This window comes from Enoplosus armatus, chromosome 18, assembly GCF_043641665.1.
Source record: "Enoplosus armatus isolate fEnoArm2 chromosome 18, fEnoArm2.hap1, whole genome shotgun sequence".
NCBI lineage: Eukaryota > Metazoa > Chordata > Actinopteri > Centrarchiformes > Enoplosidae > Enoplosus > Enoplosus armatus.
This window is the reverse complement of record NC_092197.1, coordinates 17,835,259-17,852,890: the sequence shown is the minus strand read 5'-3', so window position 1 is coordinate 17,852,890 and position 17,632 is coordinate 17,835,259. Positions and strand designations below refer to the sequence as shown.

General features: G+C 41.8%; 1 protein-coding gene across 1 annotated transcript in view; it reads right to left on the bottom strand.

Annotated features, from left to right (window-relative positions):
* Nucleotides 1-830: 830 nt before the first annotated feature.
* Nucleotides 831-17,632, bottom strand: part of npr2 (natriuretic peptide receptor 2) — a 51,431-nt gene continuing 34,629 nt past the window's right edge. Inside the window, exons 14-22 of the mRNA XM_070924192.1 lie at nucleotides 17,468-17,623; nucleotides 14,964-15,132; nucleotides 8,276-8,422; nucleotides 7,369-7,492; nucleotides 5,481-5,549; nucleotides 5,145-5,319; nucleotides 3,826-3,924; nucleotides 2,272-2,363; nucleotides 831-1,431 (exon numbers count right to left, since the gene is read on the bottom strand). Coding sequence (XP_070780293.1) covers nucleotides 1,369-1,431; nucleotides 2,272-2,363; nucleotides 3,826-3,924; nucleotides 5,145-5,319; nucleotides 5,481-5,549; nucleotides 7,369-7,492; nucleotides 8,276-8,422; nucleotides 14,964-15,132; nucleotides 17,468-17,623 — 1,094 coding nt within the window. The 3' untranslated portion in view covers nucleotides 831-1,368. The remainder of the gene's footprint in view (nucleotides 1,432-2,271; nucleotides 2,364-3,825; nucleotides 3,925-5,144; nucleotides 5,320-5,480; nucleotides 5,550-7,368; nucleotides 7,493-8,275; nucleotides 8,423-14,963; nucleotides 15,133-17,467; nucleotides 17,624-17,632) is intronic.

Sequence of the window (17,632 nt, the reverse complement as noted above, 5' to 3'; positions counted from 1 at the left end):
ATTATAGCCGTGCAGGAGGAGATGTTCTCCTGCAGAGATGAAACACACACACACACACATACACCAACACATAGCCACACAGTGCCCATACCCCCCATTCCACCACTGATAATGAGCATCTAATGAGCGGTGATGTCATTACAACAAACACACAGCTTCCTGCTGCCCACTCGCTTTTCTCCACTTCTTCCCTTATCTGTCCACAACTGCTTGCAGTTAATTAGGCTCCAGATGCTTAATGCTGTGTTTCTCTATGGCACACTTGTTATATTTGATAATTATGATAATAATATAATAGTCCTTGTAGTATCGTGAAATGTAAAGCGACAAGGCTCATATGTGTCAGATAAACCTGAACTAATTGACAAGAAAAGTGCAGAGCTGATATTTAATAGAAGACAAAAATAGAAAATAACATCTTCAAGGTACAGCTTCATTTCAACAGATGTTCCCAAAAGGTTACACCGGGTAGGCTGCCCCTCTGCTGAACTGGCCTCCACACTTTTGCATTAGCTCTGTGAGCACTTCCTGCCTTTTAAAATGTGCAATTCTAGCAGGACATCCAATATTTCACAAGGTCATTTATAAATTCTTTCTGGGTTAAACTTGGATGAAAGCACTTGGGTGAGTATTGTCAGGAGGATATGGCCCCAGATACATCCAGAGAGTTCACAGGGACATGAATTTAAAGTTAATGCCTGAATCCTAAAAGGAACAGACTCATTATGGCTCTTCTCTGCCTATCTCATGTTACGTCCTTGTGGATGCAAATATCAATAACTAACCACACACAAAAAGCAAAAGTATAAAAATACCACCTGATCCATAAATGGAAAAAGAGTGTTTTACTCAGTTTATTGAACAAAATATCTTACAGTATCTTGGATATACATATATACATATTATCTTGTACTGTGTAACACGGTTGATGAACCCCTGCAGTGACATCAATTGTAACGCTGTGCCTCCAAACTTCAATGGATGTTTCAAGGAAATATTAATACATCATTGACTTCCAAACACATTATACAAATCTTAATATAGAAAGCACAAAAAATAAGAATTTTATCAGTGAAAAGTACTCACTCTCAGGACAGAAAGGTTCTTCATACAAAAAACAGCTTTTACAATTTTTTTTTTCAATTTTTTTTTCTTTTCCTTTTTTTGCAGCTACAGTATGCAGGTAATAAATATACCTGGAATTCCCTCTGTTTTTTTTAGTTTTATGGTCTAGTCGTTCTCTTTTCCTCTGCATGGAAATCACCAATAAGGACTTATTCTAGAACAAATAGTAGTGGCTCGGCCACCGGAGCTTCTGCTGCCGTCTCCACTGCTGCTGCTGCTGCTGCCACATTGTCAGCAAGCCTCTCAGATAACATACACATCAGTCTTCTCCCCGAGAAGCCAATACGTTCTCATTTTGCCTTTGCCCTGGAAAAACACAGAAATCAATAGGTTCATCAATGGAGATGAAGTGGGGGGTGGGGCTGTCCTTCGTTTAGGGTGACCCTGGTGGTCACTGCAGCTCCACCTTTCTCCACATCCAAAGCGTTATGCATAATCAGAGGAAAATGAACCACATCATCACACTTAGATTGCTAATCACACATCGTAACCCTTTCTCCAAAAGATCAGAATTGGTCTCAATCTAATGCTGAAATGAATCGTCCTTTAAGGGATTTTTTGATCATCAGAAAATTTATCAACAACTGACAACCAGCAGTCGCTGCTTCCAACATGCATACACAGAAATAGGCCCTGATTTTACAGACTAAGCAATTAGTTGATTAATTAAAAATGAATAATCCTCAGAGTAAGATACTAAAATAAAACTAGGATACTGAAAATAATCTGTTTTTATGCAGCATATTTGAGATGCAAGGTTTTCAATGTTCATTTCCAATTTCCAATTTAGAAATATTATTCTTAAAAAATCAATCAGTCAAAGTAAATGTTTTGTATCTATTTCCAATACAAGTTAACTTGTTTTAATATTAGAGATCTGCCTTATTTAGTCCTGATTTAACACATTTCTGGAACAAAGCAAACAGCACCAGCAACAAATGCCGTTATTTCTTCCAGTTGGCAGAATCTTCTGTCTTCAAGTCTGAATCTGAGGCCCAATGAGTTGCACAGACGGATGTTTTTTTTGCAGTGTGAGCACATTTCATTTAGCGGTCACAAACACAAGCGGGACAGCCTTGGTTAGAAATGCTTGCTCTTTTTCATGGCTTGGTCCTGTTTTCAAAAAAGAAAAGGAAGGATTCTTACCTTCATTTCTACGTCTCCTCGTAGCTGGAGATCAAAGTAGCCAAATTCATCCAGCACTTCTTTGGTGGCCGAGGACACGTGGATCTTTAAGGCTGCAAAACACATGAAGAGCACAAAAGACTGAGCATTTTCACACTGTGAAAGACAAAGACAATATCTGAATCACCACTAGACTACTTTTCTGTCAGGCTTAAGGACATACAGACATGCTGAGGAGTGAGACGTGACAAGGCGGTCAGTCCCGACAGACGTCAGCGGCTGACTTGCTAACGGTGATGAAAATCTGTATTGTTTTGTCTAATTAATGCACCCAGTGCAGAGATGTGAGACGTGATTCCTGCCTGTGAAGCTCCAGGCTGCACGGTTTATTGCTGGCTAAGGGCCCTTAGCTGTAAGTGCTATCAATTATTTACCAGTGGAGGCACAATACAGGAAGCGGCTCAGTAGTTAATCAATACATCTGATGACTCGCTCGCAAAATATCCCACCACAGTTTCATAAGTTCCTGTCACTGCCATTTAAGAACAAAAATGTAAGTGTCGAAAGTATTCGACTCAGCAGGTCAGTACGTTTGAAACGATACCTTTTACTGAAGAATGTTTCCATCCAACCAGATTAGCAGATAATTATTTACATTTACTTTGGAAAAGGTAGAGAAAAATTAGTTTACAATTTCAATAAAGACAGAGATTATATCACAGAGTACGTACTGTATACTGACAGAGCACAAGATTTAATAAACTGTTCAAATAAGAGCTTATTCACTGTTTATTGGGATCCCCATGAATTGTTACCTTGGCAACAACTCCTCCTCCTGTGGTCCATATTAAACAAATACAGTATGAGCAAAAGACATTGACACATTGCACTCTTTCTCACTGCCACAGAGCTCCAATGTTGTCCAGAAACTATACACATCAGTGAGCCACACTGTCACACTGGTCGTCATTACCGTGAACACACACACTGCAGTTTATTTTGATCAGTCCCACACACACAGTCCAGCTGCTGTAAATACCCACGAGAGCACCAAATGAGTATTACTCCTGTTTGTTAAAACATGCCCAGCTCTACCCATGTCCATGAACGCCCGGAGAAAACCCACGCAAGCACAGGGAGAACATGCAAACTCCACACAGAAAGGCCCAAGTCGGCCTGTCCTGAATGAAAAATGTCCCACATGCAGTAGAAGTTATTATGAACCCTTATGTAGACTGCTCTAAAAGAGTCTATTTTATTTATATAGCATAAAATCACAGATTTGTCTTTGGCTTTACAATTTCTCCTTCCATCCAACCGTCGTGTCAGATAAGGAAAAACTTTCTCAAAAAGGAAAAAAAAAAAAACTTGAAGGGGAAAAAGAAGAAGAAACCTCAGGAGTAGCAACAGAGAAAAGAGAAATTACAAAAACAAAGAATAAACTGGAAGTCCTTGAAAAACAGCAAATAATGAGGACGTTGTCATCGACACACACATTTGAGCAGAACATGTTGAAAATCCAGATCTGTGTGGAGACACGTGATCTACCTAAAAAAAAATGAAAGTGACACTCACCCTCTCCGTTGGACTCCATCCGAGACGCCGTGTTGACCGTATCTCCAAACAAACAGTATCTGGGCATTTTCAAGCCCACCACGCCGGCGCAGACTGGACCTGATAAAACACAAGCTAAATATAGTCACATTGTTTTACAGCAGAAAAAACTATCATGTCTGGCGTGCTAGGAGCTGCTGTCATTATCACATAACCGCTGCAGCGAAAACGTTTTTTAAATGGGACGACTAAGGTGTGAGTGAATTGAAATGGTGCTCGGAAAGCTTTAAATGACTCTGGCAGCGCTGAGTACCAGCCTACGCACGCTGGTCCATTTCTGGTGCATGTCAAGTGTCTGAATAAGATTACAAACAGTGCCGTGCCATGAGCCGATACAGTCCAAATACTGTGTCCGAAAGCCTCTTGTAAGTCACGTCAGACTAAATGCTGCACACGGATCAAGATAAAACAGTGTTTACGTCCAGTGAGTGCGTATGTATCCAGTGGTGGGAAGTTACAGATCACAGCTGCCCTACACTTGATGTTCACTCACTTGCCAGTTTATTAGATAAACCTAGCTAAAACCAATACAGGCTAATACAACAGTCCTGCAATTAATCCTATTTTCATGAAGGTTTTAATGTTCAGTCTCTTTATAAACAATATATTGATCTAGTTTCAGAGCACATTAGTTGTCACATTACTCATAATGTAATCGTAGTTTATCTGCATACGTTTTGATAGCTGTGAAAACCTTTGATAACATGGGAGAGGAGATCCAAATGTGCTTTGGTTAGTCCAAGTTTGCTGTGGAAAATTTTATTCATTGTAACCAATTTTAGATCAGACCAGAGCCCTCTTAGAGGCGGAAGAGAGGGGTCATTCATGGGAGTTCCTGATGCTACTTTGATAAGATTTGTCCACAAAATACAGCTAACTGTACTTCCCAGTAATGGAAAGTGGAACTGAATGAGTTCTCATAATTACAATACTCAAGTAGCCTGGTTTAGACCCCTGAATCATGGCCTGCATCTTCGATTTGTTGAACAGTTCAAAGAGGTCTGGTGTTGTGCTCATTCCCACCGGAGGCCGATCACAAACACAAGGCGGAATAAAAAAATGGGATAGTCATCTTCCTGTGCCAGAGCACAAAAATAGCAGCAGAAAAAACAGCTTCAAACATGGGGACGAGCAGGGATGAGATCCATGTAGCTGTACACGTTGTTGTGCAGAAGTAAGAACGCTTGAATCTAAATTTTATCAACAGGATGGACACTAGCCATTATGAGCAGCCTTGCGGTTCCAGGAGGCGCACAGTTCCAGATCAGGCTGAGACTCACCTGTGTGTATACCTATCCTGAGTCTCAGCTGGTCGTTGGGCCTGTGCCGGATCTTGAACGTTTTGACCTGCTCCAGCAACGCCAGCGACATCCCAGCGATCTCTCTGGCGTGCAGTTTTCCGTTCCGCACCGGCAGCCCGGACACCACCATGTAGGCGTCGCCGATGGTCTCCACCTAAGGGGGACGAATCGTAAGAGATCAGAGCATTAGTAGAGTAAAAATAAAACCTTACTCATCTCATCACATCAATAGGCAGATCACACAGCACTGAGACTGTTCGAGGTTTCCTCAAGTTAAGATCATTGTTATTATTCACACTGATCGGGCTGACTCACCTTGTATACATCAAAGTTATCGATGATGGCATCAAAGCAGGTGTACAGATCATTGAGCAATGTGACAACCTGTAGAGAGAGACAGAAGAGTTGTAATTATATGACTTAAGTAGAGCAACAACACTGCAAGAAAGAGATGAGTACTGACATGTTATAGCTTAAAGTTTGTGTGCCAACTGTGTAATTGTGACTTATTGTATGAAAACTGTATAAACACACTGTAAATCCCACATTTGACAGTTTTCCTTTTATAAAAGGCTGACAGATTGGGATGCCAGTGTGTCTGTAAACTCCTCATGATGTCTGTCTGTCTGTCGCTGGACGACTGCCCGCTAAGGTTTACCGACAAACACATTTACAAGATCATAAATCAAATCCACAGATGGAATATTACAAACACAATCTGTAATACATTTAACGCACTGTGCGGCATAATAATTGTAATGTAGCAGCAATGTCAGAGGTTGGCTGTTTATTTAAAGACCAATTTATCATTTAGCCTTCATCTTTAATGTTCATTTGTTATAAATGTCTCTGAACTTGAAATACAACCCAGCTGGCTCCCCATCTAGTCAGGACATTTTTTACTGTAAGAGTAAGCAGTGGTAAGTGAATGAGAACATGATCTAGGATCTGGATTGTGAGAAACGTAAGGTCGTTTTTGTCCATACTGAACTTTTAAAGGCACAATCTGCAATTCAAATATGGACTTAAAACACAGGATTACAACCTGGGGTCACTCACATGATTGACAGATCTTGTAATGTAGTGGCAATCAACTCGAATGCAAACAAAATCGAAGTTCTGAATGTTTTCTGATGCTGTTAAAGGTCAGTTTACATCACTAATGTAACTCAGGAACGTTCGGTATATTAACATATATGTATATGTATGTACTCTCAACAAAACACATTGTGTGTATCCTTGAGGCCTAACAAGTGCGTTCATTGCATTTCCTCTTTCTCGTAAAATATGTTTTTAATATATATTTTGAACCCTGCATTGTTTACATCTGTAACACACTGTTTTTGGAGCCTGGACACGGCCTGACAGGAACAGCTGCAGACACTATTGGGGGCTCTTCTGTATATTTTTATGGATTGAAAACATTGAATCTATATTGTGATTTGCAGTTAATATTTCCCTAAAAAGATCCATCAAAGAAAAGGCGGTAAGGGGTTGTGGTCCTATATAAGACTCATCCCCACCCCTACCTGTCATCCTTTCTCTGAACCCAAACCTACGCCCTTGAGTCATAATGGCATTATTCATAGGGAGCACCATGTTTACACTTAGCTTGTTTTACTAGCACTACAGTACTGGATTCAATTGAACTGTATGGGATATTTTGTTTCTGGCCTTGTCAAGAACCACAATTTGTTCTTTCGCACAACTTGAGAAGAGAAAAGAGATGAAGATGTTTGTTCTTGAGGTGATTCCATTCCATCCTCTGCCTGGATGTGACATCATGATAATGTATCTGGTCTAGAAACCTCCCTTTGGCATTCAAGTGAGAGGGAGATACGTGGTGGCATAGTGTGACTCAGCTCTGCGTCAACACACTCTTCCATCTAACAACTGTACTATTTTGAGTTGCGGCCCGTGTGTGGGAACTATGAGACACACTGTAGGTAGAGACCTGATCCTGGTGAGCACTTTTAAGCATGAATAGAGAAAGAGAAATCACTGCGACTGTGGTCACGAACAGTGATTTTTAAAAGCTTTCGGATTTGCTTGGTAGATGTTGGGGAAAGTCAGGAAAGGGGAGCTTGTTACATCAAACCTTCAGGTGCACTTCACCAAAGAACAAGATGTTACAGGGACAAAAACAGTGAGCTGCAGAGCGGGAGTCATTCATTGGAGGACTGACATATTGATTGCTGTGTACCTGTAGCGGCGTGCTCTCTGCAGACATGGACGTGAAGCCCACGATGTCGCTGAAGTAAATCGTGACGCTGTCGAAGGCTTCTGCCTGCACCGTCTCCCCTCGCTTTAGCTGCTCTGCTACTGAACTGCACGCAAAGAGAGAAAGGCATGAGGTCAACATGTTCCATAAAACCACAAAGATAAGTTCAAGAAAATCTGGAAGCAAGGGAGGATCAGAGGAGAATACTCAAATGACCCAAAGAAATTTGGAAACAAGGTTAAACAAGCAACTGCAGACTCTGCAGAGGTGACGTCACTTCGTCAGGTTTAACTAAAAGTCTGAAAGCACAACTACAGACTGCCTGGCAGTTGCAATTATAACCGGTTGTCAGTTTATCTTTGCAAATTGTGCTCACGTTCATTTCCTCTTCATCAAATAATACCACAGGCAAAAGCCCTGCAGAAGTCAGCGAGTCTAATCCACGAGTGCAGTGAGAAATGATATCTGTCCTTCCTCTCAGGCCTTCCTCTGTGTGTCTGGATGGCTTTGAAGTGGGAAAGATTCTTCAACAGGAAAAGAGGATAAATGTGTGAGGAAGATGGGATTTGCTACTGTGGCCCGTTACCCAAGCGCCTAAACTCACTATCATGTCTGCTCTTCTGTCTCGCCTTAATGAGCGGTTTGCCTGTCAGCCCTCTCTGTTCTCTTTCATCTGCAATGAGATCGCGCCGCGGGGAAATGTGTATCAGTTAATAAAATGTGGTGTTGGGAGGGATTTCAAGTCTTTAATTAATCCGGAGATTTAACGCAGTTGACATTGAGCCACGCTGGTGACACTGGATAGCACATTGTTGCTGAGTTAATTGGAGTTTTAAGCCTTTGGGTGGAAGGACAAATGTGTGAATTTGATTGTAATTGTTTTTCTTACTGTGGTAAAATTTGATAGAGGAGGTTTTCGGCTTTCCTTTTCTCCTCCAGGTAGGCTTGTGTTCGCTCCTCCACCAGGTTCTCCAGGTTATTGGCGTACTGCTCCATCCTGGACAGCAGGTTGTTAAGAATACTGGTGCTGCCCTCCCTATGGAAAACACACACACACACACAGTTGAATTAGCCAGCGAAGAGCTCAGGTCCTTTCTGAAATTGCTGGTAAAACACCAATACACACATCTGTAAGTTCACTTAGCATGTCAGTGTCAGTTAGCACAGGATAATTCTGGTTTTATGCAACCTGGCCTTTTCCGTGGTTTTATCCATCGTTCCTATCTGTAATAATAGCACTGCAGTCAAATGAGTATAGCTGAGATCTAGGAATACAACAGCATCACTAAAAGAAAGTAAATGTGAATGTAAAATAATTGTTGATAAATAGATGCCGCCGAACCAGAGATTCATCTTCCTTGTCAAAACCTGGTGCCTACATTGCCCACAATGCAACCCGACTGCAGGCAGTTCAGTTGGAGATTGGGGTGTATTATGCTAGTAGAAGCTAATGTAGCCTTGAGCAGGTTACAGAGGTCTGGTAAGCTCACTTGTTTCTAACTCCACACCACCAGAGAAAAATCTGGTTTTCCACATATACAGTAGTACTCCCCAGCATCTGTAAACAGACTGTGATGTGTAAAATCAGTGGAATTCCCCACTCTAAAAGTCAAACCCTGTAAATGTCAGAAGTGGTCAAATCCAAGTATTGATCCTTGTGGAACCCCTTGTCTCAACAATTGGAGGTGTTATTAACTATAATTCAATACGTTGTGTGAAACACAAGGAATGACATTGCCTGATGTGTTAGCCCCGCCCACGTCGCTGATTGGCTAATCGTTAGTTGGATCGTTGGATCGATCGCTTTTCAACCTGAGAAACTGCTGTTTCATGCCATGTCATGATGCCAGACCAGAAGCAGTCAACTTGGTGGAGTGGGCGGATTCAAAGGTCTGGACCCAGAAAAGGGATGACAGATTAATGGGGCTGGAGTCCCGAGAGCAGGTAGAAGACTTCAACGGCTTAATGACTATGATCCATATCTATGGAGTTTAATGGATATTCCAGTGATTTAGTATTGCAGTCCCATAAAGTTGGGAGATGCACAAAAGACAAAACAAAATGGTGAAATGTGAAGCTCCAAAAACTCTGGATCCCATATTTCCCATAATGCAACCAACCAGCATCTCTTTGTTTGACCTTCCCTGCCTGGTAAATGCCCAGTTTGTAACGTAGCTTTCTGTTAAAATATTTTTAGTCTCCCGGTACGAGCTGAGATAACAGTCATGACGTCTTCAGGATTATTTTGCTCAGACTTGACAAAGCTCCTTCAGACACCCTACAGCTGTTTTCACAGGCTGAGTAGTACTAACCATGACAAGTAAACCTTGGTGCTCCCCTTTAACAGATGAGCAGTTTTGCAATTTGATGAATACATGCAGTGACCTCAGAGGTTAAATGGCCTCAGTCTTTTTCTCCTCCAACATGGCCACCTGTGACCATTGGCAACCACTTTCAAAAAGACACTCTATCTGCGGAGTGGTAAAACAGAAAAACACCAGAAATGTATATTACTGCAGCTTTTGTTTGTTTACAGTATCTCCCATATATGATATCCTGTGATCGTAGCATTTCACATCCATTTTGTAATTATATAATACATGTATTGTATAATGTGTATGTCCCAGAAGATTTACACATTCATACGCTTACAAACACACACATGCATGTACACGCATTCACTCCGACAGAGCAAGAAGGTGAGTCATCCACACCGCTGTGGCGGCTAAAAGCATCAATGCCTGGCATCCTGCCACGTTTCTTCTGGGTCACAGATCCTACACACACCCACATGTTGTTTAAGTTTAAAGAACAAAACATCAGAGGGAGACATGAAAGACAGTGATGAGTATCGACGCACTGAACGCAATCGCACAGGCCATGCACTGTTTACTGCACCGACAATCGCAGACATCCATATTTTCCCACCATTCATCCAAACTATTAGTAACAGTGGAAACTGAGAGCTGTCTCTACAGTGAGCGTGATGTTTAAGAAATGAGAAGCCAGAAAATAATCATTTCAGCAAGTGATTTAATCCTGCATCCTGTTCTAAAACCTCATTCTCCTTAAAGCAAGTGAAAAAAAGAATCAGTCAGATGGATCAGATAACTCTACTATATGTTTGTCTGTTGATAGAAGGCCATGGACCAAAAGAACAACTGATTAACCTTTGGTGTCAACGCCGCCACCGTCTCTTCATTTATAAAACACTTTTTATTTGAACTTTCCAATCATGGAGGTGCTTTCAGACCGCGAGCAGTCACCAATGTAAAAAAAATGACACAGCTGCAATGACACCGAGGTGAGTGGTAAGGAGAGAGGAGGCCGTCGCTGCTCTTGTATCTGAGTTGACAATGCTGGAAAAGAGGAAAATTATCCAGAAGCTGAAATAGAGTAACGTCAGCCTAAAAGTTTGGTAAACAATGTTAATTAGCTAAACTTGCTATATCATTCATGCCATTCCCTCTACTTCAAGCTACAATCCGCTCTATTAAGCTATGTAGTTGGTAGCCATGGCGCTGGAGTAGCTGCTGCCCAATTGACATATAGAACACCAACATCACTGGGCAGCATCTACAGTAGTAACTGCTTGCTGTCTGAACGAATCTTAACCTTTTCATTACAAACCAATTTCAACCAATATTCATAAGATAACATATTTGGATGGGCTTGCTAGTAAGCTTTGGAGACGACACATACACGTATGAAATATAAGTTGATGGCATTTCACCTGGAGATGACCCTGCAGAGAGATGATACATTTACATAAATTAAAATAACTCGGATCTCAAAGCTGTCGTTTTCCCAGTTTTTAGGAAATCATTTCAGGAAATCGTGGCTGTCGTCAGCGAGTCAGCATGTTTGTCTATCGCTGTGTATTTTGATGCAGATCTGGATCCAGGCACTGATTAAAAATTAATCTAAGTCTCTTCTATTTAAAAGACAAATGTAGAGGGATGTGCAGCCTTGGCGGAGGTATGCGCTCTCTGAGTGCTTTCTTGTTTACAAAGTGGCTAAACATGCATCAGGAAGGTACACTTTGCTCAAATCTGTGGACTGATGTGCCTGACATTAGGTTTTTTTTTGCCAGTTGTTTCAGAAAAAAAAAAAGATTCATAACATTGAAAAAAGGAGCATTTGAGTGCTGAACACAAAGTGAAATAAATCTGTTTTATATGTTGTGATGGCAAACAGTGAGAGCCTTGATGTGCACGGGGGGGGGGGGGGGGGGGGGGGGGGGGTCAGCTATTCACGGCGAGCCAAGTGTCAACTCCCTGTGTGGGTTAAACTGGACCGTTTACCGTTTACTGCTGAACACCCCTCTTGTTACCGCGTCCTTCAAGCCCAAGCTCACACACACACCAAAAATAACAGGCCATCCATCACGTCACGTCAACAACATACATTTACCTAATGAAAATAGCCGGCAAACACTGTGCACTAACGCACAGGCCTCTGCGGCGAGGGGCTTCATTCACACGAGGAGGTACTTTGCATGTGGCTGTCAGGAGGATCCTTGAGTGCCTCTGAGGATGTCAATCATATCACTGTCACCATACATCACTGTGCTCAACCTGCACTGACTTCCAGAGCTAACAGAGGAGAGGTCAGGCTCAGAGGGAAAACACACCAACCACACCGACCTGTTTATAGATTCCCTTCCAAACCACCTGTTTTTACATTGCTACTAGTACCAAATCAACAAATATGCATTAGTAGTTTTGTACAGCTGTCACGCTGATTCAGTCTTTAAAGGATCGCAGCTTTTGGACGTGTTTGCACCTTAATGCATTTGTGTGCAGTGACTGTTTTGACAACTCTTCCTTGTTGGTGAGGCAAGAAGATGGTCTGGCATCCAAGTCAACCAAGAACTGCAGCCTTTTGATGCAAAAACTGACAGTTTACAGCCTCCTTCTGGTCACATCGCGGTGTGAATATTGTTTGTCCTTCAGGTTCAAGGCTCAGCAGTCGATGCAGGATCGCACGAAGAAATGCACCTGTAGTCTTACGGATTTGATGTCACAACAATGTAGCTCATGAATGTAGTGGTGTTTGTCATCCAACGCTGAATTCTCTGACATCAGAGCGGCCTTGAACTCACCAACAAAGATGTTTCACACTCACAAAAGGTGATGATAATGTCCTTTGACAGAAAAAAAATTATATTCACTGGGATGGAATTACTTGTTTCAAGCATCTGCTAGCTGATTGGCTCTTTGGTATTATCTGTTTTGATGATAAAGGGCAGCAAGTTCTCCTTTAAAGTAATGAATAATAATATTGAATAATGAGATCCAGTAGGCACGAAAGACAGACTGGAAGCATCACTGATGCATTAGCTGTATTTTGATACCTGGACAATGTGTGATGATCATACATGGCTAAAGCTGGACCTATACTTAGCATCTAACAGGCACCAGCATGGCTGTCGAACATACACACACCTCATGGTGCTGATTGGTCAGCCGGGGCTGCTTGTGTTTAACAATGCCAGTGGAAATTGTTGATGGTGAGGACGACGTCAGGCAAGGTGAAGGGAGGGTCAGTCATTTTCTCCTTTTCAATAACACACATCCAGCAAACCCATCTCCACTGCAAACCCCCTGCTCACCTTGACTGCCACCCTCTCATACAGTGAATGAAAGAATGTCAACATGATTACTTTGGCTATTGATGGCATGGCAATTCAGCAGTGAGACGAGGTAAACCTTCCCGTCATCGCTTAATATGCCAAAGTCAATTGAAGAATGCAAAACACAATAAGCGTGAGATTTGCAATGAAAGCACAACCTAGCCTGATCATGTGCGACACATCTGTCCAGTGGTGACAACCGGTGAAAATCAGCACTGAACTCTAAATCAGTTCCTCTGCCAGAGGCAGTTCCATCTAAAGCTAAGCTAGATACCACACAGCACGACCGTGTTAGAGGCAGAAAGCTCCAAGTTGCCATTCAGTGTAACGAACCGTGACCTGTGTTTTGATCTCCATGTCACAACTCACAGAGCAGGAAGGTCGACTGCACCTGACAGGCAGAACACCACAACCTCTGGCAACTTGAAACTGCATTCTCTCAGGCACTCTGCTTAACCCCCTGAACCCCGATTCCACCCTTAAATATACCCTCTAACACCTCTAGAGTGTGTATGGCAATATCACACATACAGTATGTATTTCTGTGTTCGCTTGTTTCAACTTTTTATTGAAGCTATATGATGCTTTGACTAAGCCAAGTGTTCAAAACTGCACCAGACCTTACCTCCAAATAATTACTTCATGGTCTCATAACTACGACTAGATCTTCTCTCGTAATTATTAGATCTTTTCTCATACTTATGACAACTTTTCTTGGAATTATTATTATGAAATACAAAAGTTACGAGGCCTCCATATTTTTTCTTTGGTGTATGCAATGAACTTCCATAGTGGTCCGGCTTCATTAGACTTTAGTTAAATGCCACCGTTTATTGCATTTATGCAATGGCCTAAGTTACTACTTTATTTACATATAAATGATAGGTGAAAGGGAGGAAATACATCAAATTCAAGTCACCTGACTGAAAGAGGGAGAAGTTTGACCTGTAGCGGCTCATGTGAACTAGAAGCCACTAAGCAAATCCTCACAGGCTACTTACCACTCTGCAACACATAAACAGGGAACTGTCTTAGAGACTTAATGATTTTATGATGATGATTTTTTTTAATACTGATGTATGTTTTACTCCTAATACGTCTCTATAATGGATTTTCTTATCTCCATATCGTGTTTTTACAGTGAATTATATCTGTACATAAATATTAGTAGTGTACATTTTCCCAAACAGCTCCTACCAGCCTCGAGTTCAACTGCAAGAAGTCATGCGTTTCCATGTGTGTTTATGTGTGTGCTCTAGTGTCACTTTGTATTAGCAGGGATGCTTTATACAGTAACTCTTTCTGACAGAGCTGCTCTACTCGAGGGAAAACATGCGTGCCTCCCTTCCTGCGTCGACATAAAACTCAGAACCAAAATATGCATATGAATGATTCATGGGATCGTTGAAAACAATACCAGAAACACACTCCCCTTTCTTGCACAAACACACACATGGAAAGGCAGCAAAGAGCACTTCCTGTCAAGGGCCGCCTGTCAGGAATTACAAACAGCCTTTTATCTAAAATTGTCTTGGTGATTTTCAGAACATGATTCTTTTGCCCCGTTTGCCTCTTTTAATCTCTTGAATGTATCAACTTGCACGTCAGTCAGAGGGACATTGGGTTCTCAGCACGGTGTTCACATGTTGAGCTTGGCAGGGAGGACACTGATAGTCTGGGAAAGAACAGCCTCCATCGATTTCAAACCGTTAAATGAATCAAGAATGCTTCCAGCTCCTTTTGCATTTTGGTACAATTTGATCCTGTCATTTAGGTTTACCTAAATTACAAAAAAAATATGTTCTCACTTACCTCTAGCAGTATCTAGCCATGCAGGTATCCGAGGTGTCTGCCTTTGCTTTTGTAATTTGAGAGAACTGAAAAAGCACTGTCAGACTAATGTAATGCAATGAAAAGAAAGAAGCGAGGTGTGGGGTCTCACTTATTGAGTTTGGCCACGTAGATCTTGATGTGGCCAAAGTCGGGCCTCTCTGCGGGGTCCTCGGCCCAGCAGCACTCCATCAGGATGGTCAGCTCCTCCGAGTGGCATTTGTTGTCTGTCGTTGGCCGAAAGTACGGCTTCTGACCGTTCCTCACCTTCTGTACGATCTCTGCAGCAGAGAGAACAGGGAGTGTGTTCTCCAGTGCCAAATGTATTGTGTGTGAGTGTGTGTGTTGGGACATAAATCTGTTTGTGGGGGACTCACCTTACTTATGGGGACAAAACCCAAGTCCCCATAATGTAAATCATTCAGTATTAGGGTAAGGTTAGGTTTAGGTTTAGGTTAGGAGTGTGTAAGTAGTGGTGAGGTCTAATTAATGTCCTCAAAAGTTACCTAAGTAAACGTCTGTGTGTGTGTGTGTGTGTGTGTGTGTGTGTGTGTGTGTGTGTGTGTGTGTGTGTGTGTGTGTGTGTGTGTGTGTGTGTGTGTCTGGAGCAGGCTGTTATAATCAGACTCATTTCTCATTTCATTCTATTCAGTGTGACTTGATGCAGCTAAACACAGCTGTGTGTGTGTGTGTGTGTGTGTGTGTGTGTGTGTGTGTGTGTGTGTGTATACAAGGGGTGGACAAAATAACTGAAACACCTTAGAATACAACAACCCTGCGGATAACAAACCTCAAACCAACTCAGTTGAGAAAAAACTTGGGCCGCTGGAATGACCACTGCGTTGAACTAGTGACACTGCTGTCCAGTTAAATCCATGTATCTCCAAATTTGGTGATTTAGAATTTTTCAGATGAGCAGTAAATGCTTCTTCTATCAGGTCTCTGATATTTTGCCCACCACAACTTTTTTCTGTATGTGAGTGCTGTCAATTTTCTACATTTACACAACCTCTGCAGCTGAAAAACATTTAGTGAGCTTGTATTTAACTAATAACTCCTTGCTGATCTCATAATGTTACTCTTCCTCTGCAGGGAATTCAGTATGGAGTCTGATTTTCACTCAGGTGTTTTAAGTGCAGCATCTGAGTGACTGCTATACAGAGTGAGCTTTCAAAACCTGATGACTGTTTTCAGGAATATTGATATTCTTTTGATAGTTCCGTATTTCTGTTAATGTGCTTTTTCCACGGGGGGAGCCTGAATACATTCAGCATCGCTGAACATCTCTTGCTGATTTCTCCCCTTTCAACCATTTATAACATCAATTTAAAAGTTTGTAAGAGACATCCTTCCCAAAACAATTCCTCCACACCCTCTCCTTTCTGTTATTAGTATCATCATGAAAGACCCATAGAAGTAATCAGAAGTTTCTACTGTAATTTTAAACTTCAAAATTACATTTCCACCTCTGGGATTGACACATCCAGACACTAGAGAACAGGTGCCTACTTTCACTGCTCTCAGCTTGTTAATGGATAAGTATCAGAGGCACTTGTACAATCAGCATGGAGCGTGACTATGAATAAAAGCCTCATGAAAGTCATTGCATGGAGGACGTGCCTCACTTTGGATGTATGAAAGCTGAACTCCTGATCTGGATCTGAATTGCTGTAGAAGTCAGAGTTTTTCCTGCTGTCACTAAGCAGAAGCAGCGGTGGAGGTAGAACTAGATGCTGGTGAAGAAGCTGGTCAAACCGCAACATGTGCGCAGGAAGCTGAAGGGCCAAAGTGTCAGCAGCGATTAAGCCCGAGTCTTAGTTAACTTAGGAAGATAACAATGTGTTAGAGTTTTCCAGTGAGAGAAAGCTACTGCAAAGCAAAATATCTCTCAGTAAGGCTGCTGTCCAAAGATATAATATTCACAAGAATTATGTCATATTGGCACTAAGCCCTGTAGCTGCTGTCTACCAGTCTGTTTTTTCACTTTGTTGATGCTTTTTTAGGTTCAATCTACCAATTATTGGTAGTAATGGCCGCTCCAGTTGTTCTTCTTTTCCATAGTGGTCATGAACACATGTACCTGTATAAAGTCTTCTAAAGTTCTAAATATATTTACAGTTATCGAAATCATCCATGAATTGAAATTGGCTTTGATGTTTTACATTTTTTTGATTTTCTGTGCTTTGTGTGAGTTGTTTCTCATATTTTCACGTGCCAGAAATGAGATGTGTTGGTTTTTGCGAGTCCATCTGCCTTTGACATCTGGCCAACATGTGTTCTTCATTTGTGTACATAGCCACAGGGCCATGATATAGTAGTCTTGACCATACAAAGCTCCACTTTGAAATGTCAGTGAAAAGCCCATGAATGAAGTTCCTATTATGCGAACTTCCACCTTTTCTGTCCTTGTCGAAGAAAACCGGCCCTTCAGACACATTTCTCAGACTAGTTTATAAAGAAACTTTGTAATATTTGTGAATTAGTGACACAAAACTCGTTTGTACTGATTTACTTTTCTTTTGTGTTCATGTCTTAGTTTGCTGCATGCTTGCTGATTTAAAGGATCCCAGCGGTCAGCTGACCTCCCTGAGGCCTATAAAAGACAGTTGTGTTTACCTTTGGGGCTGAGGTCCAAGCCTTCCACATAGAAAGGTCCATTCCTCAAGGCTATTTCCTGCAGTATGATGCCAAAACTGTACACATCACCCTTCTGAGTCCCTTGAGGAGGATGGCGGTCGTATATGAGCTGCTCAGGAGCAGTCCAGAGTTTCTCTGAGAGAC